The sequence below is a fragment of the Rhea americana genome, unplaced genomic scaffold, assembly GCF_003343005.1.
Source record: "Rhea americana isolate MKP2758 unplaced genomic scaffold, rheAme1 scaffold_6, whole genome shotgun sequence".
In the NCBI taxonomy this organism is placed as follows: Eukaryota; Metazoa; Chordata; class Aves; order Rheiformes; family Rheidae; genus Rhea; species Rhea americana.
The window spans coordinates 571,944-597,579 of record NW_028186756.1 but is presented as its reverse complement, the minus strand read 5'-3'; the positions used below and the strand labels follow the sequence as shown (position 1 = coordinate 597,579).

At 41.9% G+C, this 25,636-nt stretch overlaps 1 protein-coding gene across 5 annotated transcripts in view; it reads right to left on the bottom strand.

Annotated features, from left to right (window-relative positions):
- Window positions 1–747: 747 nt before the first annotated feature.
- The window catches only part of CAPN6 (calpain 6), a 70,322-nt gene continuing 45,433 nt past the window's right edge, over window positions 748–25,636 (bottom strand). For 4 of the 5 annotated variants that reach the window (XM_085319792.1, XM_085319794.1, XM_085319793.1 and 1 more), the window contains 11 exons: window positions 24,662–24,793; window positions 23,986–24,194; window positions 23,434–23,626; window positions 19,885–20,078; window positions 18,076–18,153; window positions 16,637–16,832; window positions 13,299–13,421; window positions 11,279–11,481; window positions 10,487–10,608; window positions 2,775–2,911; window positions 748–1,281 (listed from right to left, as the gene is read on the bottom strand). In XM_085319792.1, the coding sequence (XP_085175918.1) occupies window positions 1,099–1,281; window positions 2,775–2,911; window positions 10,487–10,608; window positions 11,279–11,481; window positions 13,299–13,421; window positions 16,637–16,832; window positions 18,076–18,153; window positions 19,885–20,078; window positions 23,434–23,626; window positions 23,986–24,194; window positions 24,662–24,793 (1,770 nt within the window). In that variant the 3' untranslated portion in view covers window positions 748–1,098. Of the gene's footprint in view, window positions 1,282–2,774; window positions 2,912–5,872; window positions 6,234–10,486; window positions 10,609–11,278; window positions 11,482–13,298; window positions 13,422–16,636; window positions 16,833–18,075; window positions 18,154–19,884; window positions 20,079–23,433; window positions 23,627–23,985; window positions 24,195–24,661; window positions 24,794–25,636 lie in introns of those variants that run through there. The other variant, XM_085319795.1, reaches the window with a different exon arrangement.

Here is a 25,636-nt window from a genome sequence, read left to right as displayed (position 1 = left end):
CTATCAGCTGTAAACTAATGCAAAACTTGGAGACAGAAAACCAAGGCACAGCATCTTTGCTTTACAAATCCACCCYTGTCATGAGGTGGCTGTGTCCTCTTTCAGTCTGGTGCTACCTATCAATGAGCCAAAGGGAGCGTTATTGCATTCGAGCATCAAGCTGATTAAAGAAAGCCTCCTTGGCAATGGGGCTCCCATCACCGAGTCTGTCCTCTGGGCAAAGCCACAGCTGAACTGAGGTGCCTTTCCTCCAGCCAGAGATACCAACTTGAGTCATCAGCTTGGGTTAGGGAATACAATAATCTGAAAGTCAATCTGAGATCAGTTACATGCGCAAAGCTCTCACTGGCTGTTGTGTTCAAATAGGGACTTCAAGAGCCAGCACTATTTTTATGTTGCCAYGGCGTACCTAGTTTTGTGATTATGAATAACTGAACTACTTAGGTAATGACATTTTAGCTGAAGCATAGAAACATCTGATCTGTAGCAATAACAGTGAAATTCCTCAAAATGGTTCTAAAAATATATGGAAGAGAAATTCCTGTCAAATCTCAAAGAAATCTCCCTCACCGATGCAGTCCAGCAGCAGACAAAGACCGAGCCACGCAAGTCCACCACGTGCCCTCCACCCCACCAGCCTGCTGGTACGTCACCCTGGAGATGCATCCATCCTGCCTGCCTCCACTCCCGCTGTTGAGAAATTGTAACTGTGTGTGGGGAACCTGCAAGAACAGTCAACACACAGGCTTCCAGCTTCCGTGTCGCGAGCTATGCAAGATGGTTATGTTTTAACGAGCTTAGCTGCTGACATTTAGTTTGGCCCATCTTCTACTATGTTTGCTGTATCAGCTGCACATATGTGTGTGTGTATATGGATATATATATATGTGTGTGTGTGTGTGTGTGTGTGTGTGTGTGTTTCCCACCCCCAAATCTCTCTTCCCCATTATCCACGATAACATGGAGAGTTACTTTTTCTTTTTTAAAGTGATTATGATTATACGCAACCTTTGCTCCCAAGTCATTCACTCAGAAAGCACAGACAAGCCCCTCTGCTGCGAGGTGACAGCTCTGTCTGGCTCTGCAGGGCTTTGGTATTCATAGCTCCACGAGGTCATCGCTGGAAAAAACCTTGATGGTGATGCGACCTGGCACCTCGTCTGCTTCTCGGCTGCCTCTCCCTTGGAGCTGCAGAGTCTGCTGTTCTCTGGGGTCAGCGGGTGAAGCTGCCAGCAGCGCCTGTCCAAGGAACTGGTCACACAAGACATTGCTGTTCCAGACCTAGAGACAAGAGAGCAGAAATAACTGCAGCTGAAGCAGCACTTCTCTTTCACACTCCACTTGAAAGGGCTGTGGCAGAGGAGGGTCACTCCCATTAACCCCTGGCAATGGCAGAGAGGAGGGGGCACACATCTAAATGCGGCTAATTGTCCTGAGCCCATAGGGGGATTCTAGATTTGCATGCTCATTGGCATACACTATGCAAATAAGGAGGTAAATGCAGCTTTTTGCTTTCTAGGTCACACTCTGCCTAGAAGAGGAATAAAAATTACCTGTATGAGCTCATCAGTAGTAAAAACCTATATGCAATCAGCCTGTCTGTGCCACTCTGCCTGCTTCACACAGGATATGCACTCACCTTTGCAGTATTTTCAGTGTTTTTCCTCTGGCTGTGTTAGAGCCAGGCCCCGTCTGCCACAGCCAGGGACAGTAGGGGCTCTGGAGTCCTTAGATATGTCCTTCCTCACTGCTCAGGGATGGGGGAATACAGCAGTGTCAAGTGAAATGTGTTTGGAGTTTTCTGCTGCTAGTGTCACATGTCAGTCTTTGATTGTTTGGTCTGTGAAGCTCGTTAGTATCTAACCTTCAATTATTCTGGAAAAGTGAAAGCGTTTGAGCTGCACACTAGAGTGAGGAGCAGTGAGGTCCCACCTGTAAATCCAATCTTTGCTATGGATTAGACAGTAGGTAAATCCTGCACAGGGCAAAGAGACAGACTGCCCTCCAACAGCTATTTTATCAGCTCCCTCTAATTCATAACATAACACACAATTCATGTGATCTGTTTGGAGGATAATGCTGGTATCATAATATTTGTAAGCTATACTATTAGTTCAGAGAAATATTATGGCACAGAAGTTCCTGGTATTGCATTATGTAGTGAACAGTCAGAAATGTAATTCTTCCTACCACACAGTGCTATAAACCCACTTCAATTTCTGGCACTTATGAGCCACAATGAACCAATTCAGAGGTTCACTGCAATATCTTCTCACACTGATGAAGATGACATAGTTCTTATATTTGTCTTATGCTAAATAACTTTGGGTATCAAACTGAAATGCCATCCCACTCGCTCAAAGTTTTCTTTGATTTCCTTGGTCAAAATCTACTCAGTAGTAGCCTTAACTTTGGTTTCATTTCAAGGACTGATTCGGGGCAACACTTGGTTTTTCTTTGTCTCTGTTTTCTCAGGTAGCAAACAAGGCAAAAGGTAATTCTGGAAATTCCTTCAAAGCCTAGAGATGGAATAAACTTTCTTATCCCTAAGTGTCATCACTTGCTATTCTGTGGAAAAGACCTGGAGCAGATAATCAGTAGGGCAGTCTAACAGCTTCAGCCATAGCCCAGTAAAGGGAACAGTAATTCTCACACTTTTACCCTGGCTATCAGTCTTGTGAAGGAAGAGTTACTATGTGTCAGTCATTTAGACCAGGGATGTGTTGTGTTCCGCTCCCTGTCCCTGACAGCCCACCCAGCACAGCTCATCTCACCTGGACAATGATGGGAGCGTCAATGTTCTTTCTGTAGAAAATCACTTGCGTGTCAAAGATGGCATTGGTAGTATCTTGCTGAACAGCAGAGCGCACTTGTTGGTTCTCACACTTGATAAGCACATAGGGATCTGCTCCTAAAACACAGTCAGCAGCACAGGTGTTAGGAGACGGAATGGCAGCAGGGAAACCCAGYGGGGACAACCCCCTTGTGTTCCTGGCAGGGCCACTGCTGAGAACCGGAACAGGGAATACCGGAACAGGGCACTGGGCCACTGCATATCCACCAGCAGCTCCCCAGAGGCTCCCAGAGGTGAAATATCTCACTCTTGCTACTGCCAGCTGGTTGCTCAACGGTGGAAGCCAAGCACTGTTTGCTGTGAAACCAGCTTGATCCCAGCCCTGCCCATGGACATGGCACTCACTACGCATGTATAATCTGTACAGGGCTATGCCTGTTTGCACCTAGAAGGACCTCAAGGCACTTTGCAGGAAATAATGGAAATCTCTGCAGCAAACTTCACACCCACAGGGCACTTTGGTGCCAAGGAGATTATGGAAAAGATGCAGATCACACCCTAATGCCATGAATACCCAGGACTTGAGCTAATGGCAATATCTAATACTGCTCAAAAGGCCGCCATGGGGCCTCTCTCCATGCCTTGATGGGTGTCACCATCTCAGGTCCTCTTGCAATACATTCTCCTGGCTTATGCAACAGAAAGACTTCAAAGTGAAACACTACATTCCTGACACTGCTCGAGTCTCAAAAGCAAAAATGCATCTCTGTGTGTATGTTATCAGGTAGTTCTCAGCTCAGAATGGAAGGTCAAAAGAATTCATCATCCCCAATTCCTACAGAAGACAGGCTGGAAAGGAACAGAACTGCTTTTGGATCACTGAAGGCACATCTCAGGGCTCAGCGTTAGACTTCTGAGTTGGAGAGTGCATTCTGATATGAGTATTAAGGGTTAGGATGGTAATTTTCAACAGGCAGAAGCATCTGAAAGCCAGAAAATAAAATACTGCCAAAAATGTAAAACATTTTATAGGAACACATAGGTTTCAATAACATTTTCTGTGGGAAACTGTCAAAGCAAATCCTCACCAGTTTCTCACCTCATTCCCATGAACATGAGACAATTACTTTGATTCTTTCATTTTGGTTAACGCCATTTTAAAGTTTATATTATCATAACACACTTGTATCCATTACAGGTCCTAGTTAGTATTTTAGATTACACTTTAATCATAAACAAATTAAATGCTTTGTACACACTGATTCAATATTCTAGAAAAGTTTTGCTGTTTTCAGGTTGAACATTTTCAGTTCATGACAAATGTTGAAGGTTTCTTTCCATAGCAAAGTTGTGAGGCCACTTTGGGAACACCTGCCTTCATCTTGAATGGAATGGACCATTCCATTTTATGAGTAACTTTTAATTAAACACAGGCAGTATCATTTTTTTTATATTTCAACTCAGCTATTTCTGTCCATTCCTATTGTCAATGGCAGCATCCCTAGTAAAGAGAGTTCTCTCTACTTTTTAATATAAGGATTTTTAAGAAGTCCACTGAATCTGCCTAAGTCAGACTCCAGCGACCATTTCTTATATATATTTTGTCATGATCTACTTGAAAATGTCACAACTGGATGACAGCCATAAGATAGCATAATTTTAAGGCACCTTTCATTTTTTAACAATTCATACGTGATAAGATTTTCCTCAAACACCTCACTCAGCTCCAGGAATGGATACCAACATTTTACACAAACAAATCCCATAACAGCTACATCCAAAGCAGAAGGAGCCACTTCCACTTATGAGAAAGAAACAGATTTTTCCATCTGCTGCACTGTGATTAGACCTGGCCAGACACTCAATAAGCTTGTTACCCTGACAACGTATCACACTTTCTATAGCAGGTAGCAATGAATTGGCTTTTCTGGTAGACGATTACTTTCTGTGTCACTGAATGTGTGGATTTAGCTCTGGGGCAGGAGGCTGCGCCATGCTGTGTGATAAGTGATGGAAGAGCTCCTCCCTTTGCAGAGAGATTTGGAAAACGGATCTGAGTAAAATGGGGTCTTGCATGTAATAGTGTCAACTACTTTGGCCTTAGGCAAACACCAAAGCAACATCCGATCATTAACAGTAATCAAGAGATACAGGGCATAAGAAGGGGTGGGGGAAAGACACACAGCTTTCAGTGTCAACAAACATATCTTTTGGACCAAGGAGCAGATGATGAAGGAGGCTTGCTGAGTCAAAGAAAAGAAAGGCTAGTATTGGAAAGAAAGATTCAAATTCTCAAAAAGAGGGAGAAAAAAACCCAAAAGATTCAGGAGGAAGATGAAAGGTATCCACACAGCATGATTTCATGATGGCATTGCAGAAGGGTCAGTTATGTTAGCAGGCCCATCGCCCAGCTCCAGGGAGCTCTCCCTTTCCTCCAAAGCAAAGGAAATGGGAGAGCTGCATATGCGGCRTGAGACAAGAGACGCTCTCAGCTGCAGTCAGCTCAGTTCTTTGCAGCTCTGTCTGGTTTATTTACACTTGTACAAAGACAACCTAGGAAGGGCTACTAACATGGAAAATCAGAACCTTAGCCCTGACCATAAGCTGAGAACGAACACCAGGTGTTGCTGCTTTGGCAGTGGAAGAACAACAAGGTTCAGTTCTCAGCCACAAATGACTCAAGCTATGCCTTCAGCACCATGTCCTGTATAAACAGGCRTTTCATCTTGATCTTATGGTCATGCTGTTGCACTGGGGAGTTGAAGGACAGAATATTGCCAAGAAGAAAGTTGAAATCAGTGAAGGCCAAAGAACAGTAATGATAGTTGTGCTAATGTTTCTAAGGCTTAAAGAAATCTATGCACAGTAGTCTAAGGCTTTTTTATTTATATTTTTGGGGGAGAATTGAGCTAAGGATCTAATATTCACATCTTTTGGTACTGTAGAAAATCAAAAATATTTTCTAGAGAAGATTCTTGAGAAAAGGTTCTTGGAGACATTCCTGAGGATCTTCTCCAGCTAGACTCACCCACTCTCACTGGTATATTGAGAGTCATGGCAAATCCAATCAGTGGAAAAAGAAATGGGCCAACAGAGCAGATACAGTGCTGAGACATATGGACTGCCCTGACAATTACAACAGAGTAGACTCTTTTGCCTTTTGCAGTTGAGTGCTAGCCTATGTGATGCCTCTAAACTACTCCTGCAATTCAAATAATAGTAAGTGGGAATATTCAAAGTGGCATGAGCAAATCCTCCTCCACCATTTCCTCTCCACTTCCCTTCTCATGCTCTGTCTATTTACAAGCTGCTTTTTGCCCTCTCCTTTCCTTCTGTTTCTCAGACTTCTCCCAGGGCAACTGCCATTAAAGATACCATATATTCAGCTTACCAGCTACGTCATGTGCCAGGTATCACAACACCTAGTTTGAAGAAGAGGCTGCAAAAGGCAATTAAACAAGTGAATTCAACATAAAGTTTCAGTGCAAAGATCTTAAAAATGCAAAAAAAAATGGTTTAATCCGAAAGATAAGCTGTTAGGAAAAGTGTGACAGCCGGTAGTGAGAGCAATTTTTAGAAAAGACTTAGGAGATGGAGAGAGGAAAAACTCCAAGAGTATAGCACTTCTGTGTCCTTGCAAATCTTCTACCATACTTGGCTCACATAGCTGGATCAACCTCAGAACAAGCTAACTCAGAAAGAGGGACTTCCAAGAGAAGCCACCGATATACAGATAACATTGCGTGTGGGCAGCTAGACTCATCCATTAACCTTGTCACCAGCAAGCCATCCATTCTTTTTTCCAGATAGGACAATGGATTAAAGACAACAGCAAAGAGGAGCTTTCAAATAAACATTTAAAATAGAGATTAAACTACCTTCTTCTGGAAGGCAGCAGGGTCCTGATGACAACCAGACCATGAGTGCCAGGCTGCCTGCAATTGCTATGCAATCTTCATTTTCTTCCCTCTCTCCCTTGCCCTTTCTTTTTTTTTCTTTCTTTTCTTTTTTTTTTTTCTTTTTTTTTTTTTAAGTTGCTCTGAAATCTGTGCTAAGCGCACCTCTCAGATAGCAGTGATGGGCTTATGTGATGAACAGTGCAGTCAGGTTTAAACTCCCTCCCATCTAAGCTTAAGGAGTATCAAAAATTGTATCTCTGTTCAGGCTCTCTTTGTAGGACAATCTTCCCTTCTACAAGTGTACACTCCAGTGTCAGAGTTTGGAGATACCACAGCCGGTGCTTTCAAGACAGATTTTGTCAGAGAGATATAGTGAGGTGTTTCAGTTCTCAGAAGCCTCAGAAAAAAATCACATTCTCCTTCTTTATCACCAGTTTCACACTACGCTAAAGGATGATATCGATGCCTTCAACAAAACCAGGTAGGTGGCTAGACAACAGGGTATTCAGCTGATGCAAGACAGAGACCAAGAATAAGAAAAGTAGCAGCTTGGCTCAAGAGCTGAGACATTGCAGATCAGCAAGTGAAGGATAAATGAACTCAGAGTCAGAAAATTCCTGTGAAATGCAACGGGAATAACCAGACCTAGCAGCTCATATGGAAGACAAGCTCCCATCAAACGCCATACCAGAAGATGTACGCCATACCCATGGGTGAAGCCCTCTTCTAAGCAGCATGAGAAAACAGTTACTTAATCTACGTATTTTCTCCTTGAATAAACATATTGACTCTGCCTAACCTAAGAGGAAACCTCTATTTGTCACTCCATATGGGTATTGCTGGGTAGCCTCTTCTCTCTTCTCACAGTATTGATCAGACTGGAGACTGCTGTTGACTTGTAAGTTTAGTTCACACCAATAAATGTTGGGTGAGCAGCAGGTAAGGTAGGTATTCTGGTAACTGCCCATGGAACTTTGAGGTCTAAATTCACTTCTGAGAAAGCTAGTTTGATACCCCCACAGAAATCAGTCTTTCCAAACATCTAGCACCTATTTCTCCTTGAGATAAACGTGGGAGAGGTTCCTGATGTGGATCCAGAGAAGCCAGAGAGGAGACAACGACAACAAGCTGCATTCTTTTACAATAGTATTAAGGAACAACRCCTAAATATGGGATATTTAATGTCCCTGTACACATTGATTTCTSATGTACATTTACGGCCCAATCATATAGCATGCTTCAGGAAATTTTTATAGCAGGCCTTTTAATCTACTCAAAAAACAAAAGGTGGGAAACAAGTGCCACATCCAGCTTTTTGTTAGCAAAAACGGACTGTAGCATCAATCAGGAGCTTGGCCAAACATCCCACTGAGGTACCCTCTGAAGGCAGAGTGCCACTTCATGGGCGTTTTCCTTGTCATTGCACAGCTTGATTTGATTCTGTAGCACAAATGTCAGCAGTGCACATTCGACTTCACGTATTTTTTTTTAAAACATATATCCAACTCTCCCTACTTGATGCATCTCAAGATTTTCTTAGCATTCTCCAAGAAAATCTCTGACCTTGTCCTCTGAGTTGGAGATACATCTAGGAAAAGGAAAAGAAATGCTAATTAAAAAAACCCCAAAAAATCAAATAGGGATTTCACAGGAGAATTCAAGATAATAGTGAAGCTACTGGAGTGAGATAAGTCAGCTTTCCTCTATTGCTCTCTGAATAAATAAGATTTGGGACTACAAGCTAAAAGAGATTAAAGCTTTTTAGTAAAAGCTTTAGGTCAACCCAAAAGGAAAATACTTTAACTTTCCTGGTCAAGTTTTCTTCAAAGTCAAGCAACAAGATTCATTTAGGGTTTGTGTTCAAATCCCTTTATGTTTTTAAGAAATTTAAAAATGACACATTGTTTCACAAACAAAAATGGAAGCACTTCAGAAACAAATTGACATCGACAATTAGACTGATTTTTCTAAATATTTCATCAGCCACTAGATAAATCCAATGCAAATTCATAAACAGTATTACTTTACAATTTGACTCAAATCTGCATTTTTCAGCAGACAAAATTTCAAGCAGAAATTTTGCTTAGCTTTAAACAGAAAATCTGTGTGTCTGTTTCCTGTATAAAGCTCTTCCCACGATAGAGTATCTTCATTTTTTTCAGGGTAATTGTCAGCTAAACACCAAGTGCTCAGAATGGAGAAATTTGCTATTCAACCTGAATATGTCACATTAGCATGGGTGTCCTTAAGGTATTTTGGGCTAAGATAAAGGAGGAATCTCTATTACTCATTGATTTTAAGTCCCATTTGTAGATTCCTGATGGTCTGCATCACAACACACCAAATCCCACAACACTTTCTGAGTTGGAGCCTGTTCTTTGGTGGCAGCAGGCAACTAACTGCTTTGAAGGATTTTGTCATGACTGCAATTGTGTAAGGATTGTGAAACGCTAAGGGTGGAGAACTGGCTTTTATTGTTTTGCTGCAGGGAATGTGAGAGGATAACGTTTATGGAATTTAAAAGGGGAACAAAAAACATAAAATAAAAATAACCTTCACAGCGTAAGATCAAGAACATACTGCCTCTTTTCAAATCACTGCTCTGCTATTCTTGTCACGAGTTGCCCCTTCAGACTCACCCATCCACCCTGCCTTTCTGAGAACATGGAGCCATTCTACTTGTTTGAGATCTAAGTGGTCACTATTGTTAAAGAAAAGTGCCAAGAAAAATGAACTGAAACAATTTCCTACATATCTTCCCTCCAACATTCCTGTCCCCTGAAGAGACTACCACAGTTAACAGAAAGTGCCCCATACAGTGAAAAGTACTTTCAGTCACCATGCTGTGGGTACCAGGAATAACTACAAAAGGGGGACTGTAACCAGCTTGTGAGAGATATTTTGCAGCTGTTTCATGAGACTGAAGATGAACTGCATTATAAGTCTAAGTCTAATGACTTCTCTAATGCTAGGAGTTAATACAGCTGAGTCCTGCATCTTAAGCTAAAGAGCACTGAAAAGCTATCTGGAGCAAAGGCAGCAGATATTTCAGTAGTCTCCTTAGTTTCCTGTTCCAAGTTGACCAAAGTGTCTCTGCTCTTTTGCTTTCTCCTTACCAGAGATGTGGGATGTGACTGCCTATTTCTATTCCACCGGCCATGGGAAGTAAAGGATGACAGATGGAGAGCAGGCATAAAAAAGGAGGACGCAAATGACAACAGCTGGACAAGTTTCTTAATTAATTGCCACCATCAGGAACTAAAAGACATTTTAGTGTTCTTACACTAAATTCATTTGATTTCATTTGACATGTAGACACATAGTCCTGTGCAAGTCTTTTAACCTCTCCCTGCCTCAGTCTACTCAGTTGAAAATAGTTGTTCGAATACAGCAATTTCTTACCTGAAGAGCAAAGTGCTCTGAATGACATTGCTGAGGTAAGGGTAATATACTGCATGAGTGTGTGCTATTCATCTGTCTCCCTGGACATTTTCCATTTAGAAAACAGGTAACCCTGAGAGGTGAATTTCTTACTAATCACCACAAATAGCTTTTCAGGAGGTTCTAGCTGCTACTGCCCATCTGGACCAGCACAGATGACACACTACTCTTGCTCTTTCGCATCATCATATTCGTCTCATCTCTTCTATTGAGCAGATTGTACAAAGTGCTGCAAAAAATCCCACAAACCTTCAACTTGTTTGGGTAACTTCAGACTGCTTGCATATTAACTCAGCCCAGCTTTAGAGGACTTAAAAGCCCTTTCCACCCTTCCAGTTTGCTTTAAACTTACCACCTGATCTGTCCTGCTTCTGTAAGCCTTCTGCAGAGTGAATTTTGATTTGGGTGACTCTACGTGGATAGCCACAAAGAAGACTCCAGCATGTCATTTTGGGCTTATCTGCCTTCAGCTCTCTGAAAAATCAAGGCAAAGAATTGAAGTGATGAAAGCCAAGCAAACAATTAATCAATAGTAGTGGAAGCTAGGCCCTTACAAAACATCAGAYTTATACTCTCTCCCTTCCTGCCATCTTGGAAGTTTTTGGTACAGGAATGACATACTTAAGGAAATAAAAGCAAACCAGACCAAACCAAACCTGCGTCATCCCCTGCATAATAGTAACACAGAAAACTTTAAACTATGGAAAATAGTATCAAAGCAAGACAAAAACTCAGTCCAATTTTACTGGGCACTAGTTTTACACTCACAGATATCCACTAGTTTTACACTCACAGATATCAAGGGAGATAGTCAGAGAAGTAAACAGCATCAACTGTACCTGCAAACATCAGTGCTCGAGGAGTTCAGATCCATAACCGGAGGCAACTACAAGAGCTTGACTAAAGGGTCAAATGACCCAAACTCAGTTGTCTGCTCCTAGGTCCCTAAATAAATGTGTCCTTATCATGCACAAACCCTAGTGAGCCATCTGGAGGTTCTTGGAGGTGACCATGACTATCTCAAGGCTTAATTCTGGAGTGAGGTGTGCTAGCAAGCCAAGGAAATTTGACACCGACMCCTTCCAAGGAGATGCAGTCAATATGGGCAAGGGAAGATCCCCCACAGCTACAATGTTCCAAGTACCTGAGTTCTGATGGCACATCTGTGAAGAGTCTCAGGATAAACTTTGTAATGATGCCAGGATGGTATGTAGTTGGGATAAGAACGTAGCGGCCTTGCTTAAGGACCCTCTTCAAGAACACAGTGCGTGTATTGATGTACATAGATGTGGCCACTCTCTCCTGCACAGTCAACTTGTGTAGCCGGTAGCTTCTGTTATCCTCCACCTACAGCCACAGAGCAGTAGAGGAATTGATGCAACGAGGGATATCAGAGGTGAGGCTTAGCAGGTAAAACAGTTTTCCTGCAGATCTCACAGCTTTTTATGAGCCCAAGAGACAACATTTGGTAAAGGCAAATGGTCTGGCACAGTTCACCTGCTGAAGATGGGGCAGAGATATGGTCTTTATGGTCAAGCCAGTGCTGAAAGCACTAGACCGTACTGCCTCCCAAGCAGCGCTGTTCCACACTCTCTGCATTGATATACACATGTATACTCCTAAGGAGGAGTGGGGGGGGGGGGGAAGAAGACCTGGCAAAGACATGCACCCACTCACAGAGTTATAATACTGCACAGCAGAGTTAGGAACATAAAAGTCCTTCAGACATGCACATACGCTCCAAGGACTCCATCCACTAAGCCACACTGCCATCCTCGATGAGACAGAAATTCATCTTCCTCCCTTTTCCAGCACCCAATAGTGAAGATGTGAGAGTGTCTAACAGCAATCCAGAGCATCCAAACAGATGCCCACAGCTGTATTTTCATTGTCATCTCCTGAATACAAACACCACAGAGTAACAATTTATGTTTTGTTTTAAGCCTTGAAGCTGTGCTCAACTATTAACACGCTTTTCTGGGATCTGATGTTTGCAATAGCACAGTTAGAATACAAACTGTTTTCTTCAGCAACTCCTGGGGCAAATACAGCCCTACATTCTTTTCTGGTAATTCTTGTTTGTCTTCAGATAATTTATGCCGTGGTCTTCCAAAGGCCCTTAATCATGTTAATGCATTTGGCAGGCTACACCACTTCTGAAACAGAAAATGTTACACAGAAATAAAAGAGCACTGACACTTTTCTGAAAGTGTGATTTTCTTTTTGAGGCCTTTCAATTAATTAGATATTTTGACTAGCCATGAACAAGGTATAGACAAATTATGTCACTTTCCATAATGTTGCTTTTCAATGTATCTGGTTAACAAGTGATTGTTAAATGTGTAGGTGTGATGCAAATGTCAGTAGCTCTATATGGCACTACAATTTACTGTTTTGGGGGGCAGGGCCACAGACTCACTTACATAGACTCATCACTTTTGGTGGGGCCATAGCCTCACCAGCTGTCACAACAGATGATAAAATAATCCCGATCACCAGTGGAAAAGCAGATCCACAGCTTTCTCCTGCTTTCCCCTTCCTTTACTCTTGGTTCTTGTGGTTTTATTTTAATCAGCTTAGCCAGTTTGTCCTGGGACTGCAATTAAATTATTGTTTGGGATCCCTTTGCTTCCTTTTCACATTTGTTCATTTCCTTCTCACTATTCCAGCTTTTGAAAACACTCCTGACTCGTCTGGTTTTTAAGTCACAAAAGAAGAACAGAAAACTTTTCAAACTCATTTGGCTGTACTAGCCAGTGAAATGGAAGCAGGAACAGAGAAAATCCAGTGAGAGGGGGAAAGAGCAAATCAAAAACCAAGTAAAACCTCCAAATTTCAAGCATTAATGTTTTTTATGGAAAAAAAAACTCTCTCTTCCAAGCTTGGGAAAGGAAAAGTACTTAAAATTCTTTTACAATAATGAAAAATAACTTATGCTACATTTGTTCAACTGGAATTTGAATGGAACTAAATTGAATTTAGTTCAAATAGACTGTCTAACAACAGCTCTCGTGGCTGAATGCAATATGCACACAAAGCTCCTGTTGAGCACAGAGACAGACCCTACTTGGAGACTTGTGTCCCTCTCTGCCAGAGCTGTCGCAGGCAGGATGCAGCAGGGCTGTTGGGCAGGCTCCAAACCAGGAGTGCAGATGGCTGCCTACCTTGAGTATTTCAAAGCCAATGGGGATGCTCTCTCCTTTCCCCTCTTTCTTGTACCTGCGGCGATCCTCCTGTTGTAACGAGACCAACACTTTGTCCTCCCTCTTCTTAACATCAAAGACGTACTAGCACAAGAGAGAGGAGGAGCAGCTGTTAAAAATGCCTTAGGATACGAATATAAAGCCATCACCAAAGAAACACATACATCCAAGGGAGATACCCCAAAAGTCATTTGTGGGTGGGAGGAGAGTTCTGCATATGAAAGACATTCTCAGAAATTCAAAGATGAAAATTAATGCTAATAATAAGAGTCTTTAAACTAGAAGTATCAGAAATACTGAAACACGTAATTCACCCAGAGGACAGCAGGAGACAGTATTACAAAATAACTGTTGAGGCAGCAGAAGAGAGTATCTGCTCAAAAAGCAGATGAAAAATTACGTTGTGTTTAGATTTATATAAATCAGGAGAGAGATTAAAAAAACAACAATTAAACCAACAGACTCCAGATGGGGTAATTTGATCACTTTGGATTTTTTTTTTTAACTTCAATATCTAAACAGGGCCTGTGAACTTTGAACATCATCTTTACACGTGATCTGCAAATGAAGAAATCTTCTGAATGTTAGTTAAAAAAAAAAATTGTTCTATGCCTACAATTTCTATTTAATATAAGAATGACAGGAATGCCAGCTTTGATCTTTCTTGGTTTTCCTGAGCATCTTAGGAATATCCAGGTGAAAAGGGCTAAAGAGGACTTCTGCACCTTTAACATGCAAACCTTTTATCCAAACTGTTTAAAGTCAATTTGAATTGACTTGGATTTAAGACCAATCAAAGCAAACTATTTCAAGTTTAGACAGCAATTCCCATCTCAAAAAATCAGATTTGAATTGCCTGCATTATTAAAATATCACTATCAGACCAGTTACTTGGTAAATACAAAGGCTTTCAATAGACAAAAACATCAGATGGGTGCTTCCCTGTATGGCAAAAATTTAACACTCAAACTCTTTCACTTAGAGACTCCTTTAAATTTTGTTTCTTCTTTGCATCCAGAGAGCAAATCTAAATCGTAGGAATGAGTGGAGGGGAAGAGGGTGCTATTTTACAAAGTTTAGGCAGATGTTGTATTCTCCATCCTTACAGACCTCTAAACGAGGCAAATGTATAACAGCATAAAACTGCAGTGCTGTCCAGCTGACTACTATATGCATCACACATCCCAGTTAAAGCAAAACCACAAACCTCTGACTAGCATGGAGAGGAACATCATCAGGAGTTCAACTCCCTCCTCCTTGCTTCTCCAAAAGCTGCTGAAAAGCAAATTCCCACTGAGCTTTGCTCTGAGGGGGATACTGAGATTGCCTATGTTACTGTTGCAGAACGCTCCCCTGTAATGACTACACATCCCTCTGCGGTTAGAGCTCTGCAGAATAAGGCATCATTCCATTTCTCATCCCTGACCCTCACCCACTCAGATAGGGTCACGCACACAGGGAGAAAATACCAACCTATGGAAGAGCTGCAGAGGCACAGCAGTATTGCAAAGAAAATCAATTCTTTCCCAAGCCTCTGAGCTTCATTAGTTATTCCCAGTATTTACAGGCCAGATCAACCTCCTATACAACTACTGCCTGCTGTTCTGCGCTGGTTCTTTCTTGGTACAAAAATCAATGCTTCTTTGTGCCTTTATTTGTGTGTTGTACTAACACTGTAGCACATCGCCTAAGGACTGTAAAGGGCCTCTGCAAAGAGAGCCTAAAAAGAGACACATGAATATGTAGTAACACATATTGGGGCACATTCAAATTCTTGTCCCTGTTACACCACAGGCAGTGTTACTTTGTCAGATAGCCTGGGGTGTCCCAGGGCACATGTAGCTGCGGAAAGGGAACTGTGAGAGCTCCAGCATCTCATCTGATGAAACACATGTGACTTAAGACATTTGATCTGAATGACATTTCAACTGTCTTAATGGGTAACGACCTGGAAAACAGTGAGAGTTTGTGGGAATACATTTATAGTTGGCATAAATTTTTGTGGATTTTATATTTTAACAGAACTGAAAGTGTCACAATTCCTCTCTGAACAGATAAACTTCACAGGAGGCCTCAGAGTCAGGTAGTTGATTTCAGAAGATCAGGCAGAGATTATCTCTAGAATATGGCAGCACATGCCACAGTAATTTTTAACGGCCCTAACTTAATATAAATATGTTCCAGTACTGCTATTAAGAACAGTATCTCTTTTAATCGACCAGCCTTGAGATAAAACTGGAATAAAAACAACTCCTTCCACCGCACCACACATTGTACTTGACCATAACAGCTATGTATTTTATTATCTATGGTAGCTAAACACTTACAAATAAGACCCATACAAACACTTGGAATACATCCAAAATCATACAGAGGGACATCTGAATAAATCACCCTTTGAAAAGGGGGCACTGGCATAAGATGGAGCAGTGAAGAACTGCTTCTCTGTCTACATCTAAAGGATAGGATAAGCTGAGTTTCAGAACACTTCTACTCTGAATAGCAAAGGCTATAGTTCCCTAGTATCCTGCAAGGAAAATTGAAGGGTACTGACAGAAATCTCCCATACAAGTCCAGAAAAGCACACACAGGAACATCTTTAACAATGTAAAGTATGTAGGGAGTTATAAAAGAGTAGAAAGGCCTATTTCATTTGTTCTAAGTAATACCTAAAACAGTAAGTGCCCAACAATCATTGACACTAATGGCAGTTTTACGCCTAAATTTGCATACACTGGGCTGAAAATGTACGATACTGACGGGGAGGATGAAGTGGACGAAGAACAGATGAGCAGATAACCCAAATAGCTCAAAAGCTACCAGCTAGGATGAGACAAGGCAAGTTCTGTAATACTGATGAGAGGGTCAGCTTGGGGCACAAACTGGATACTTTCTGAAACTTAGATTAGAACAAAGGGATGCTAACTGATCAGAGCAGACCAAATCCTCCTGTTGTTTAAGGATGTTAAGTGAACGGATTTCTGTCAGCAGAAAAGCAACCTGCCGTTTTTCTACAACTGGGAAACTAAACAAAGTCCAGGCAGGACATCACTCACCCCATATGTCCCTGACTCATCAGTCCTAAACATGATCAGTTTTAAATAAATGTCTATACTCTTCTGAAAAGTTTCACAGAAGTCACTGAAACATGCAGTGAACCAACATACTCCCAGAAAACAGGCACTTGCAACGGTATTTCTATCAAGTAGTCATTGCTGACTCCTAAATAAAGTGGATACTTCAGAAGCCTAATTAAAAGTGGATACACTTTAATACTGTGCAAAGTATAGAATTCCCACCTGGGGGTTTTGCAGGAAGGTCTCTCTGTTATCAAAGCATCCACCAGAACGATTTAGCAGGGGCTCTGAGTTCTTTGTCCAAGCTCCACGCATCATTTCCTTCTCCCAGGTCTTGTGGATACTGAAGTAGGAGGTATTCACTATCCGGCAGATATCCACATCAGTGAAATTTTTACACCAATCCTCAAATGTCATCCTGCACCAGGGAACACCAAGAAATTTGTGGTTTATTTAAAAATAAACAGTGCTACTGACTCAAAGAGCCAAAATAACATACAAAATCTTACAAGAGTAATTTAAGAGGAGGCATTGCTCAGCTTTCCAGATTAAGTCAAAGATAAACTGGAAAGGGACACCGGAAATCTCTCCATGTAGAAATGCTTGTGAAGCCATAATCATAGTATTGTAGAACTTAATGCGGAGAAAGATGACCTGTGTATTTGGTCTGCTCTGGATTTGTTCTGTTGTGCAGCTTAAGCCTAACAGATAGGTTGTATCTATCAGGATATATTTGGTACCATGTATTTTGTAAAGGCAAAAAAGATCACCTTGCAGCAAAAGTACTGTCCACTCCTCAAGAACAACATTAATAAGATCCTTGCTGTTAACAGCTGTCCCTGAGCATGATTCAAACCCCAGTACGCAGAACATAGGTCCTGCTTAGCACCATCTCCATGCTATAATCTGTGTCTATTAAGGTGACAGACTGGCTTGCATGGCAGTTAAAGAACACTTACCTCATATCTGTAAGAGAGAACAGCTTGACATCTCTAGACTAATATCATGTCTTGGCTTACTAATAGCCTAGGACCAAACCTACAGCTGGCTCCTGGTTACCTGTTCTGACATAGCCATGCAAGCAGAAGACTTTCCATTCTAAGATGCAGTGTTGATAGTCTACTGCAGAAATTGCTGGACTGCCTCTGAACAACAGTACTGAACATGGTGGATCTCATGTTTAAGTAGGGGGAAACGATTAGAGTTCTAGAGACTTTGTACGGAATGAATGCTTCTCCTCCTTTGTACTTTGCAAAACACTGACCAAAATTTATTGGCTGCAATTGTATTTACAGCCTGGTTGGCATAGAAATCCTACAGATACTGTAAAAATGATGGACAGCATGTTCAATAGCTGGTATTCTGTCATATGTAAAAGAGCACGTGTCATCCTGAACCATAAATCAATGTCCTAATAGATTATGAGGGTGTCTGAAACTTGTATTTACTCAGAACTAGTCATCTGGTTCTATTTTCTAATCCATTTTTTTCTGTTCTTCTCTGTCRTTCCCTGAGAATCTAAATGAAACAGACCGGAACTGGATAACTGGATGTTCTTATCCATTTGGGGAAGTTGTTCTTGAAGCTGCTAAAATGCAGAATTAATGTCAATTACGCAGTGTAGCCATCATCTCCAAACCCTCTAAATGACTGCCACTCACCAGAACTCTCCATCATTCTCAACAGTGAGTCCCAACCTCTTACGTTCTGAATTGCTGACTTTCTTCCACTCTTCAGAACTAGAATGGTGGGGGGGGAAGACAAACATAATTTAATAAATTTAATTAAATATTATTACTTGGGGAAAAAAAAACTTCAAGTAAAATTCCCTCACAGTCCCTTTTATAAAGGTAACATTAGGGTACTGAAAGGATAGGTAATATTCAAGAAGAACATGTGTGGCTCACAGAAAGATACAGTTTTAAAACATGCACTGGAAAGCAACCATAAAAAAGGTAAGTGGTGAACGGCAAATAGGCACAACTAGAGCAGAACTTCATTGATTTCTTCTGTCACACCCTTCCTTAGGACAGCTGATTTGTAAAGTCGTATCAGATTGACTCCATTCTCTAAATGTCCTTCAAAAGTACACGAAAAGAAATGTGCTCTCCCTCCTCAGGAGCTTGTTGAAGCTTAGACTTTCACTTAGACAAGAATATTATCTTTGTCTTACAATCTCCTTAAACAAAACAGGGATGAGAACTTCCCCAGAGAGCTTCCAAAAAGAACTGCTGCAGTACAATCTTAGTGTCCAGTTTCCAGAGTAACACCACATCACATACACACTGCATTGCCTTGCACTGACATGCGACTTATGTGCTTTGCATTGTCACCTGGAGGCACCTGCTTCTTTCACTGACTGCAGTGGAGCACGGGATCCTAACTTCAAGTGGTCTGATGCTTAAATCATCAGACAGGAGACAGTGTGAACCCTTTTCCTATGTGTTACAGGAAGCAAATTAAGCTATGATTCCTTATCCCTTTCCAAAAAGTACTAGTTGGATAAAGTCGAAAGGTGGTTGGCAGGAGGGAAGAGGTTGTTTTTCACAACAGACTTTTTCTTACCCAACTTGGAAATTCTGTTTAATTTTATTAGGTCAAAATCACAGACCAACCTCAGAGCCCCTTCTCAGTGTTCCCACCAGAGTGCTAATTACCTTGGCAGCTTTGTCAAGGTAACTCCTTGCTGAGAACCACATGAGCTTAAGTTAAACAATACACATTCAATCTTCTTTACATTCTGCCAGCTCAGCATTTCATCCAACAAAAGCTGTATTTGCAAGTAACAGATTTTTGCCAGGTAACCTATGGAAGATGGGGACTTAACATACTGTTATTAAGAATATTGTATTATAAAGTGCTAACAGCTCTGAGTAAGTGACTGTGAAGCACAGTGTTGAACTGTAACATCCTARTTAAACGTTTATAAGCTGTCAGCAATAGAATATATCCCCTCCAGCAGTCATTTCTGTCTCTGTAGGGGGTAGCCTACTAAGCCCATGGCCCACACTGAAGCTCATTACAAAATAATTCAAGAAATTACAAATGTGGCAATTTTACAGCATTTTTCATCAGTCTCTTACTTTATTTTAGAATGAAGGACTCATATCCCTGGCAATTAGATGGGAAACTGAGTCACAGAGTTTCCATGGGGAAGCTGGGAAGAGATCTCCTGGTTTTGACTCATCGCCTTAACTGTGGGCTATTTTTCTACCCATGCTCCAGTGTGCCAGAAGAATGATGTATGCTGTAAAGTAAGGCCCAGGAAGTCATTTCCTGCTTGCTTTTTCAGGATTTGACGCTAAATTGCTCACAGAATGCTATACTTACGAAGGGATGGCAGAATGTTTCAGCCATCAGTGAGTATTGCAGACTGACGTTGTGTCTCAGAGTGTTTAATCATGCATCTAACTTCCAGCAGCCCCAAAATGCAATTTCATTCCCTTGATGTTGGAGTTTGCAGCACTTACTTGTCGCTCCAGGCGCCATTCCACTCCCTCTTCCCCCAAGGATTCCTCAGCCTGATCATGAAGAGCTTTTCTGCCTTAAAAGAGAGTATGAGCCTTTCTCCAAGGCGCAGTTTCCGAATTGCAGTCACTGAGTAGGCATGGCCGATGACGAGACCCATCTCTGTCTCCACCTCATTGGCACCGCCAGAGGAAGCCTTTAGCACCAAGAAACAACAATTAAAAAAAGAGAGAGAGAGAGAGGAGGAGGGAGGGAGAGATCTACTCTTGACATTGAGGGCACCTAACATGTACATATTCAGTGGGGATACAGCTTGTTTTCTTTAATGGAACTATATATTCCTTTGCCAAGAGCTTTGACTATCCAGTAAAACAGCAGCAAAGGTGCTGCTGGGGCTCAAAGCTAGTGGCTGCCTACTTTGATTTCCATGTGATAGTGCCAGACGAGTCCGAGCAGGCAGAGACCTGGCGCAGAGAACACTGCCTGCTGTGCCCATTCCGTCTCTTCCTGGCCTCAGAGAGTGAAAGACTGGCTGACAGATAACCTTAATCAGCCCTTTCAAAATCTTGTYCACTTTACAAATGACCATTCTGGATACTAATGATTGTGCACAGACACAGCACTGTCTGGTGGTGTCTAACTGGACACTTTGTAGGGCCTGAGGATTTAGCTGGTGATTCTAATAGCTGTTTCTGTGTTGGGGTAGCTTTGACACCCAGGAAGAACTACTTGTAGCGGCTAAAAATAGCTGGCACAACCAAGAAAGAATTTTACCTGTTTGTCAAACCTGACTTGTACCTCACTCCTGACCTGGCAGGCCCTTCTCATTTGGCAACTGGTAGCTTAGTGGGCTTTGAGAGGAACTTTCTTTGTTCTTCATAGACTTCACTCAAGAAGTCAGGTCTCCAGCAGTGACCAGGGCAAGTGCCCTGCTGGGTGACATAGGCCTGATCAGATGCTGATCTAAGAATATGTGACAATTGCCAAGCTACCAAAAAGACTCCAATTTCATATAATGGATCAGGCTCAAAATCTAATATGTACATCTAAAAACAGAAAAGCAATTTCATATAAAGATGCTGGAGTGGCTCTGAATGACCTGGTCCCTTTACTATTTCAAAATTTCTCTGGTCTAAGCAGCCAAGGTCCTCCTCCTAAGGCAGGTGTTGCACTGATAGAGCAGTGCTCAATCCCTAAGACAAGATATGGGGGGGTGGGGAGTGGAGGCAAAATAAGTTCTTTCAAATCAGAACTGACAGATGCTCTGGCAACTGTGAGACTCTCACCAAAACCTCTGTGCTTTTCACTGACAACAGTTCCTAGAGAATCAGCTCATGTGTTACATCAAGAATGTTCGACATTTCCAACAGGTTGGGACTTTCTCAAATGTAACATCTTCACTTACATTTTTCACAACTAAAATCAAACAAGAGTCCCTGACAGCACAAGAGTCTGCAACCACTCCTGCTCCTAGGCTTTTCTTATTGCTGGGTTGCCTTTGCCACTTCATTTTGAAGCAATTTCTTTATTTATTTTAATAAGACATTTAAACACCTACTGTCTGTTCATATTTCCAAATGCTGAAGCTCAAGACTATTTTATAATCCAAGGAAAACTTTGGCATGTAAGTCAGCAGTGAAGCCACTTGGGTACTACATATTCCATATCTAGCAAACCTCACTGTGTGTATTATATGCCTACCACAAAGTGATAAATGGCAAACAAGTCAACAGAAACAGTCCCTGTGTAATCATGTTTAGAAGTATCCATATTTAATTTGACAGGCAGAAATATAATGCCAGGAAGAAGTGAAGGGATTCCAACTGTCTAATTAATTCATTCGTTTCTTAATACTACTCCCCATAATCCTGTGAGGGCACAGGGAAAGTCCTGTTAAGAAACAGAACCTGCTTTGGTGTTTGAGAGCAGCCTACTCTTACATCTCTGAAGCACTGTCCACAAGATTTGCACAAGCAAATATCAGATAGCCTTGTATGAGCAAGCCAAATGGAATTTTTTTTAACTAAAAATTCAGACCTTGTGACAAAGGTAAAACACCCAAAGACCTAAAACAATTTGTTTCTGAGATGCTGCCTGATGCCCCTGGGAGGAACAGCTTGGGATGCCAGCTCTATGCCAGCTGAGTTCTCAGGTTCAGACTCATCTCCCACAAGGTACTGGACATTCCTCTTTGGTACTGTGGCATTGGCACAGGACACTGCCTGGTGAGGCCTAGCTAGACAGATGATTTTCTAAGGCATCTCCAAACATGGCTGATTTCCTGTTGTTCTGGACAACTGCATAACTACCATCATGTTTGCAAGACTCTCTGAATGAACCAGTTCACTGTGGATTTTAGCACTTACACCACTGACTACAAGGCATGAAACAGTTAAGTATTGAGGTAATATGATCTTCATCTTACAGATGGGGAAATTAAAGCAGGAAGTTTAAGTGATTTAACTAAGCCCATCGAGATTAGCCCTAGCTAAGGTTTTCAAAAGTGGAAGCAGAGGACACAGCAGTAATAGGCAAAAAGAGCACCTACACACCAACACTGCTACTTCTAGAGAATGATCCCTTCTCTACACGTTCCACTTTAAAAATCATTGAAGAGCAAACTTTTTGGTAATATTCAGCTGCCATGGCAGTTTGTTAGCCCTTCAATGTGCAGTAAGAGCTTCAGGAAAGGTGAAAATTTTAGTGCTGCCTGGTCATGACCTGATCTTGCAGACTGGCAGAAGGTGAACTAGCCCAGTTGTCATTGCTTTCCACTGCCTCTGCTATGGCAAGGGGCTGCATAAGGTCCTTGTCTGCCTGTGAAGCAGCAGGTAGCACCCTCTGGGCACTGCTACCTCAGCTGCTTTCTAGCTCCTCAAGTGAACCAGAGGTAAAGCTCCCACAGAAAGCAACCCTGAATCGCCTGTGGGGAAGCCAACCCTTTCCTACTGACTAAGAGAGCCTCAGGCTATAACGTGGGCATTTGCGTTAGCTATCTTGCAGTAATTGGCTTAAGTTACACTGGTCAAATTTGATGGGGAGTCTTACTAACAAATAGTCCTGCGGAACACCTCAGAGAGCCCAGCCTTTCAGCGCAGCTTCAGGGTTACTCTGACAAGATGACTGCATTATCACAACCAGAATCAGGAAGCCTCAGCAGCTTAGTGCCAGAAGAACTGTTTTGTGTAAACAGATTTCCATACGAAATAAAGAAACTGAATGCTGTCATTTGGACTGTAAATTAGGGCACTCTAGGTGGATTGTGTATTGGGTCAATACACAACCATGGCCATTCAGAAAGAATAGCATCACAGATCCACAGTGAAGTGGCAAGCAGCACAAACAGCTTTGTGGTTTTGTGACTGTGTTTGGTGGCTCTGGGAGTTGTACTTGGCTGAAGCACTGCCAACTTGCTAGTTTTTTTCCACACAAAACTTTTCCAAAGCACACAAATGAAAGACAAACTCAATATATTTATATTGATAGCGGTATTTTTTCTAGATAAGAATATTCATTGAAATAACTTTTAAAATTCAGCTCTCCATACATACCATGATGAAACAGCTGATCAGCCCACCTCTTTCATGCACTTTCAGCAAGTCTTCAAACAGCTTCATCTGTTCAGAAATACTCTCTTTGTATTTGCCCTGTACCAGATCAACAGATTCCGCCACTGCTCCAGTGAAATCCACAATTGCATCTGCAGCACTGCCTCCATCTAGAGCTTCATAAGAGCCAGCCAGCCTAGAGGTAACCCACAAGATTCTCACTCACCAGTCATCATTAGAAGGGCTCTGATTCAGCCTGAATGTAGGTAATTTATTTATGGCACACCAGGGAAAAAAGGAAATAAAAGAGTGAATTGTAGATGAAGCTTTTCTGGCTTCCAGAAAAGGAGTAGCAAGATCCTTCAGGGTTTTGGGCTGCTGAAGTTGAATGCATTGCACTGCTTTGCAGTGCACCTCCACCATGCAGAACAAAGGAGGAGTTTTCAATTATTTGAGGTTTTCTGGGGGCAGGAAACCTAAAATCTGTGGAAAGTATGATAGGGCTGAGAGACAAAACGAGCAGATGTGTAAGAGGACAACAAAAGTAACTCATACTTTGCATAAGCTTTCTCCAACAGTGCGCTCCAGAATTCATTTTTCACATTGGAGTGGCAATAGATCAACTTCCCATCCATTGTTGGCAGCAGATCATCAACAATCACCTCTGTCCATTCTCCAAAACACCAGAACCGGAAACGGAAAATCCCAGCATATTTCTCTGGTTTTTTAGGGTCCCATTCTTGTTCTTTAAAGTCTGGAATCACCTGAGAAACCATGCAAAGCAAAATTCACCAAATGCAGTATGTCAACATTTATTCAGAGGACAGATTGTCCTGGAGCAAGTACTACACCAGCATTCAGCTTCATGAGCAGCCGACCTGAAATAGCTGAAGCAGTAAAAATGATGGTGAACTTAGTACAAAGCCAAATATAATCCTATTTGAAATAATATTTTAGGAACGTAAAATTCAGAGTTATCTGTAGCGAATGACCAATGGAACCATTACAGGCACTCCTTGCATTTGGTATATCTCTTCTTTGGTGCTCAATGAGACTGTGGGTTGGGGGACTCATTACATGAAATACGAGCTTCTAAAGAAAGGGAAGATTTGAATCCTCCAACACTCACTGCTCATCAGCTGCCTATCAGTCTCAGAGAGAAAATCATTGGTTGATAGGTAGGGAAACAACCAAGCTTTATTTCATGCACTAAGCACAGATTATCACCTACCTTTTGCCAGAGGGTCTCCTGCAGAGCCAAGCAGGAGCATGCAGCCACAAACCAGCAGTTGCCCAGGATGCCTTGGTGCAAGTCATGGGAGCTGATTCCATTCACAAACAAGCGAGGATCTTCACAGAGCTCCTGTCAAAGAAAATCACAAATTGCTTGGTACTTCACAGCAGAAGTGAGCATGGCATCCCTCCACCAGCTATTGCTCTCCACACTTGCTCCACATTATATTCACATTTGCAGTTTTCCCATTATCAAAGCATGGAGTTTCTACATCAGGAAGTTCAAAAGCCTTCTAGCACTGAGCATATTTGAACGCCAAGATATATAGGCTTATTTAAGTTCTCACACATAGATTGTGTTGCCTATCTGCATTTGACATTTTTGGACATGTTCCTAGCTCTGCTCTTAGCTGAAGGTGAATTTTGAGGACTAGCATGAATGCAGCATTCAGAAAACTTATTTGACATTGGAGCAGCTGATGAGGAGCTGAAAATAAGTGGAAGGGAAAGAAGGAAGCATTACAGGAAAGGGCTTTACCAGAACAATGCCATCAAGAGGAAAATTAGCAGGAAATCATACTACTGATTCAAGAACTTCACAATCCTCTTCTGTCACTGTCATTCCCTTGGTTGTCACACTGGAAATCCTCCTCCAGAGACAGCATGAGTTACTGCAACAACCCCTACACTCAAGCATGAAAAAAGGCAGAGAATATACTGATCTCCGAAATACGCCTCTGTATCGCTGGTCTCACTGCTTGGCTCTTATTAGAATCACTCTCTCCCTCCTTCTCATTGCTTTCCTGGCTCCATCTCTATTTACACGCAGATTCTCAACACAGCATAGTTAGCTCTTGCTGTGATTTGTCTCCCTGCTCWACCCACGGATCAAGGAGCTAAAATAAGCATCTTTAAGTATCATCCAAAAGCCATGGGGGTACACTTTGCAGCAAGTGTTGTGTTTGTTATCAAT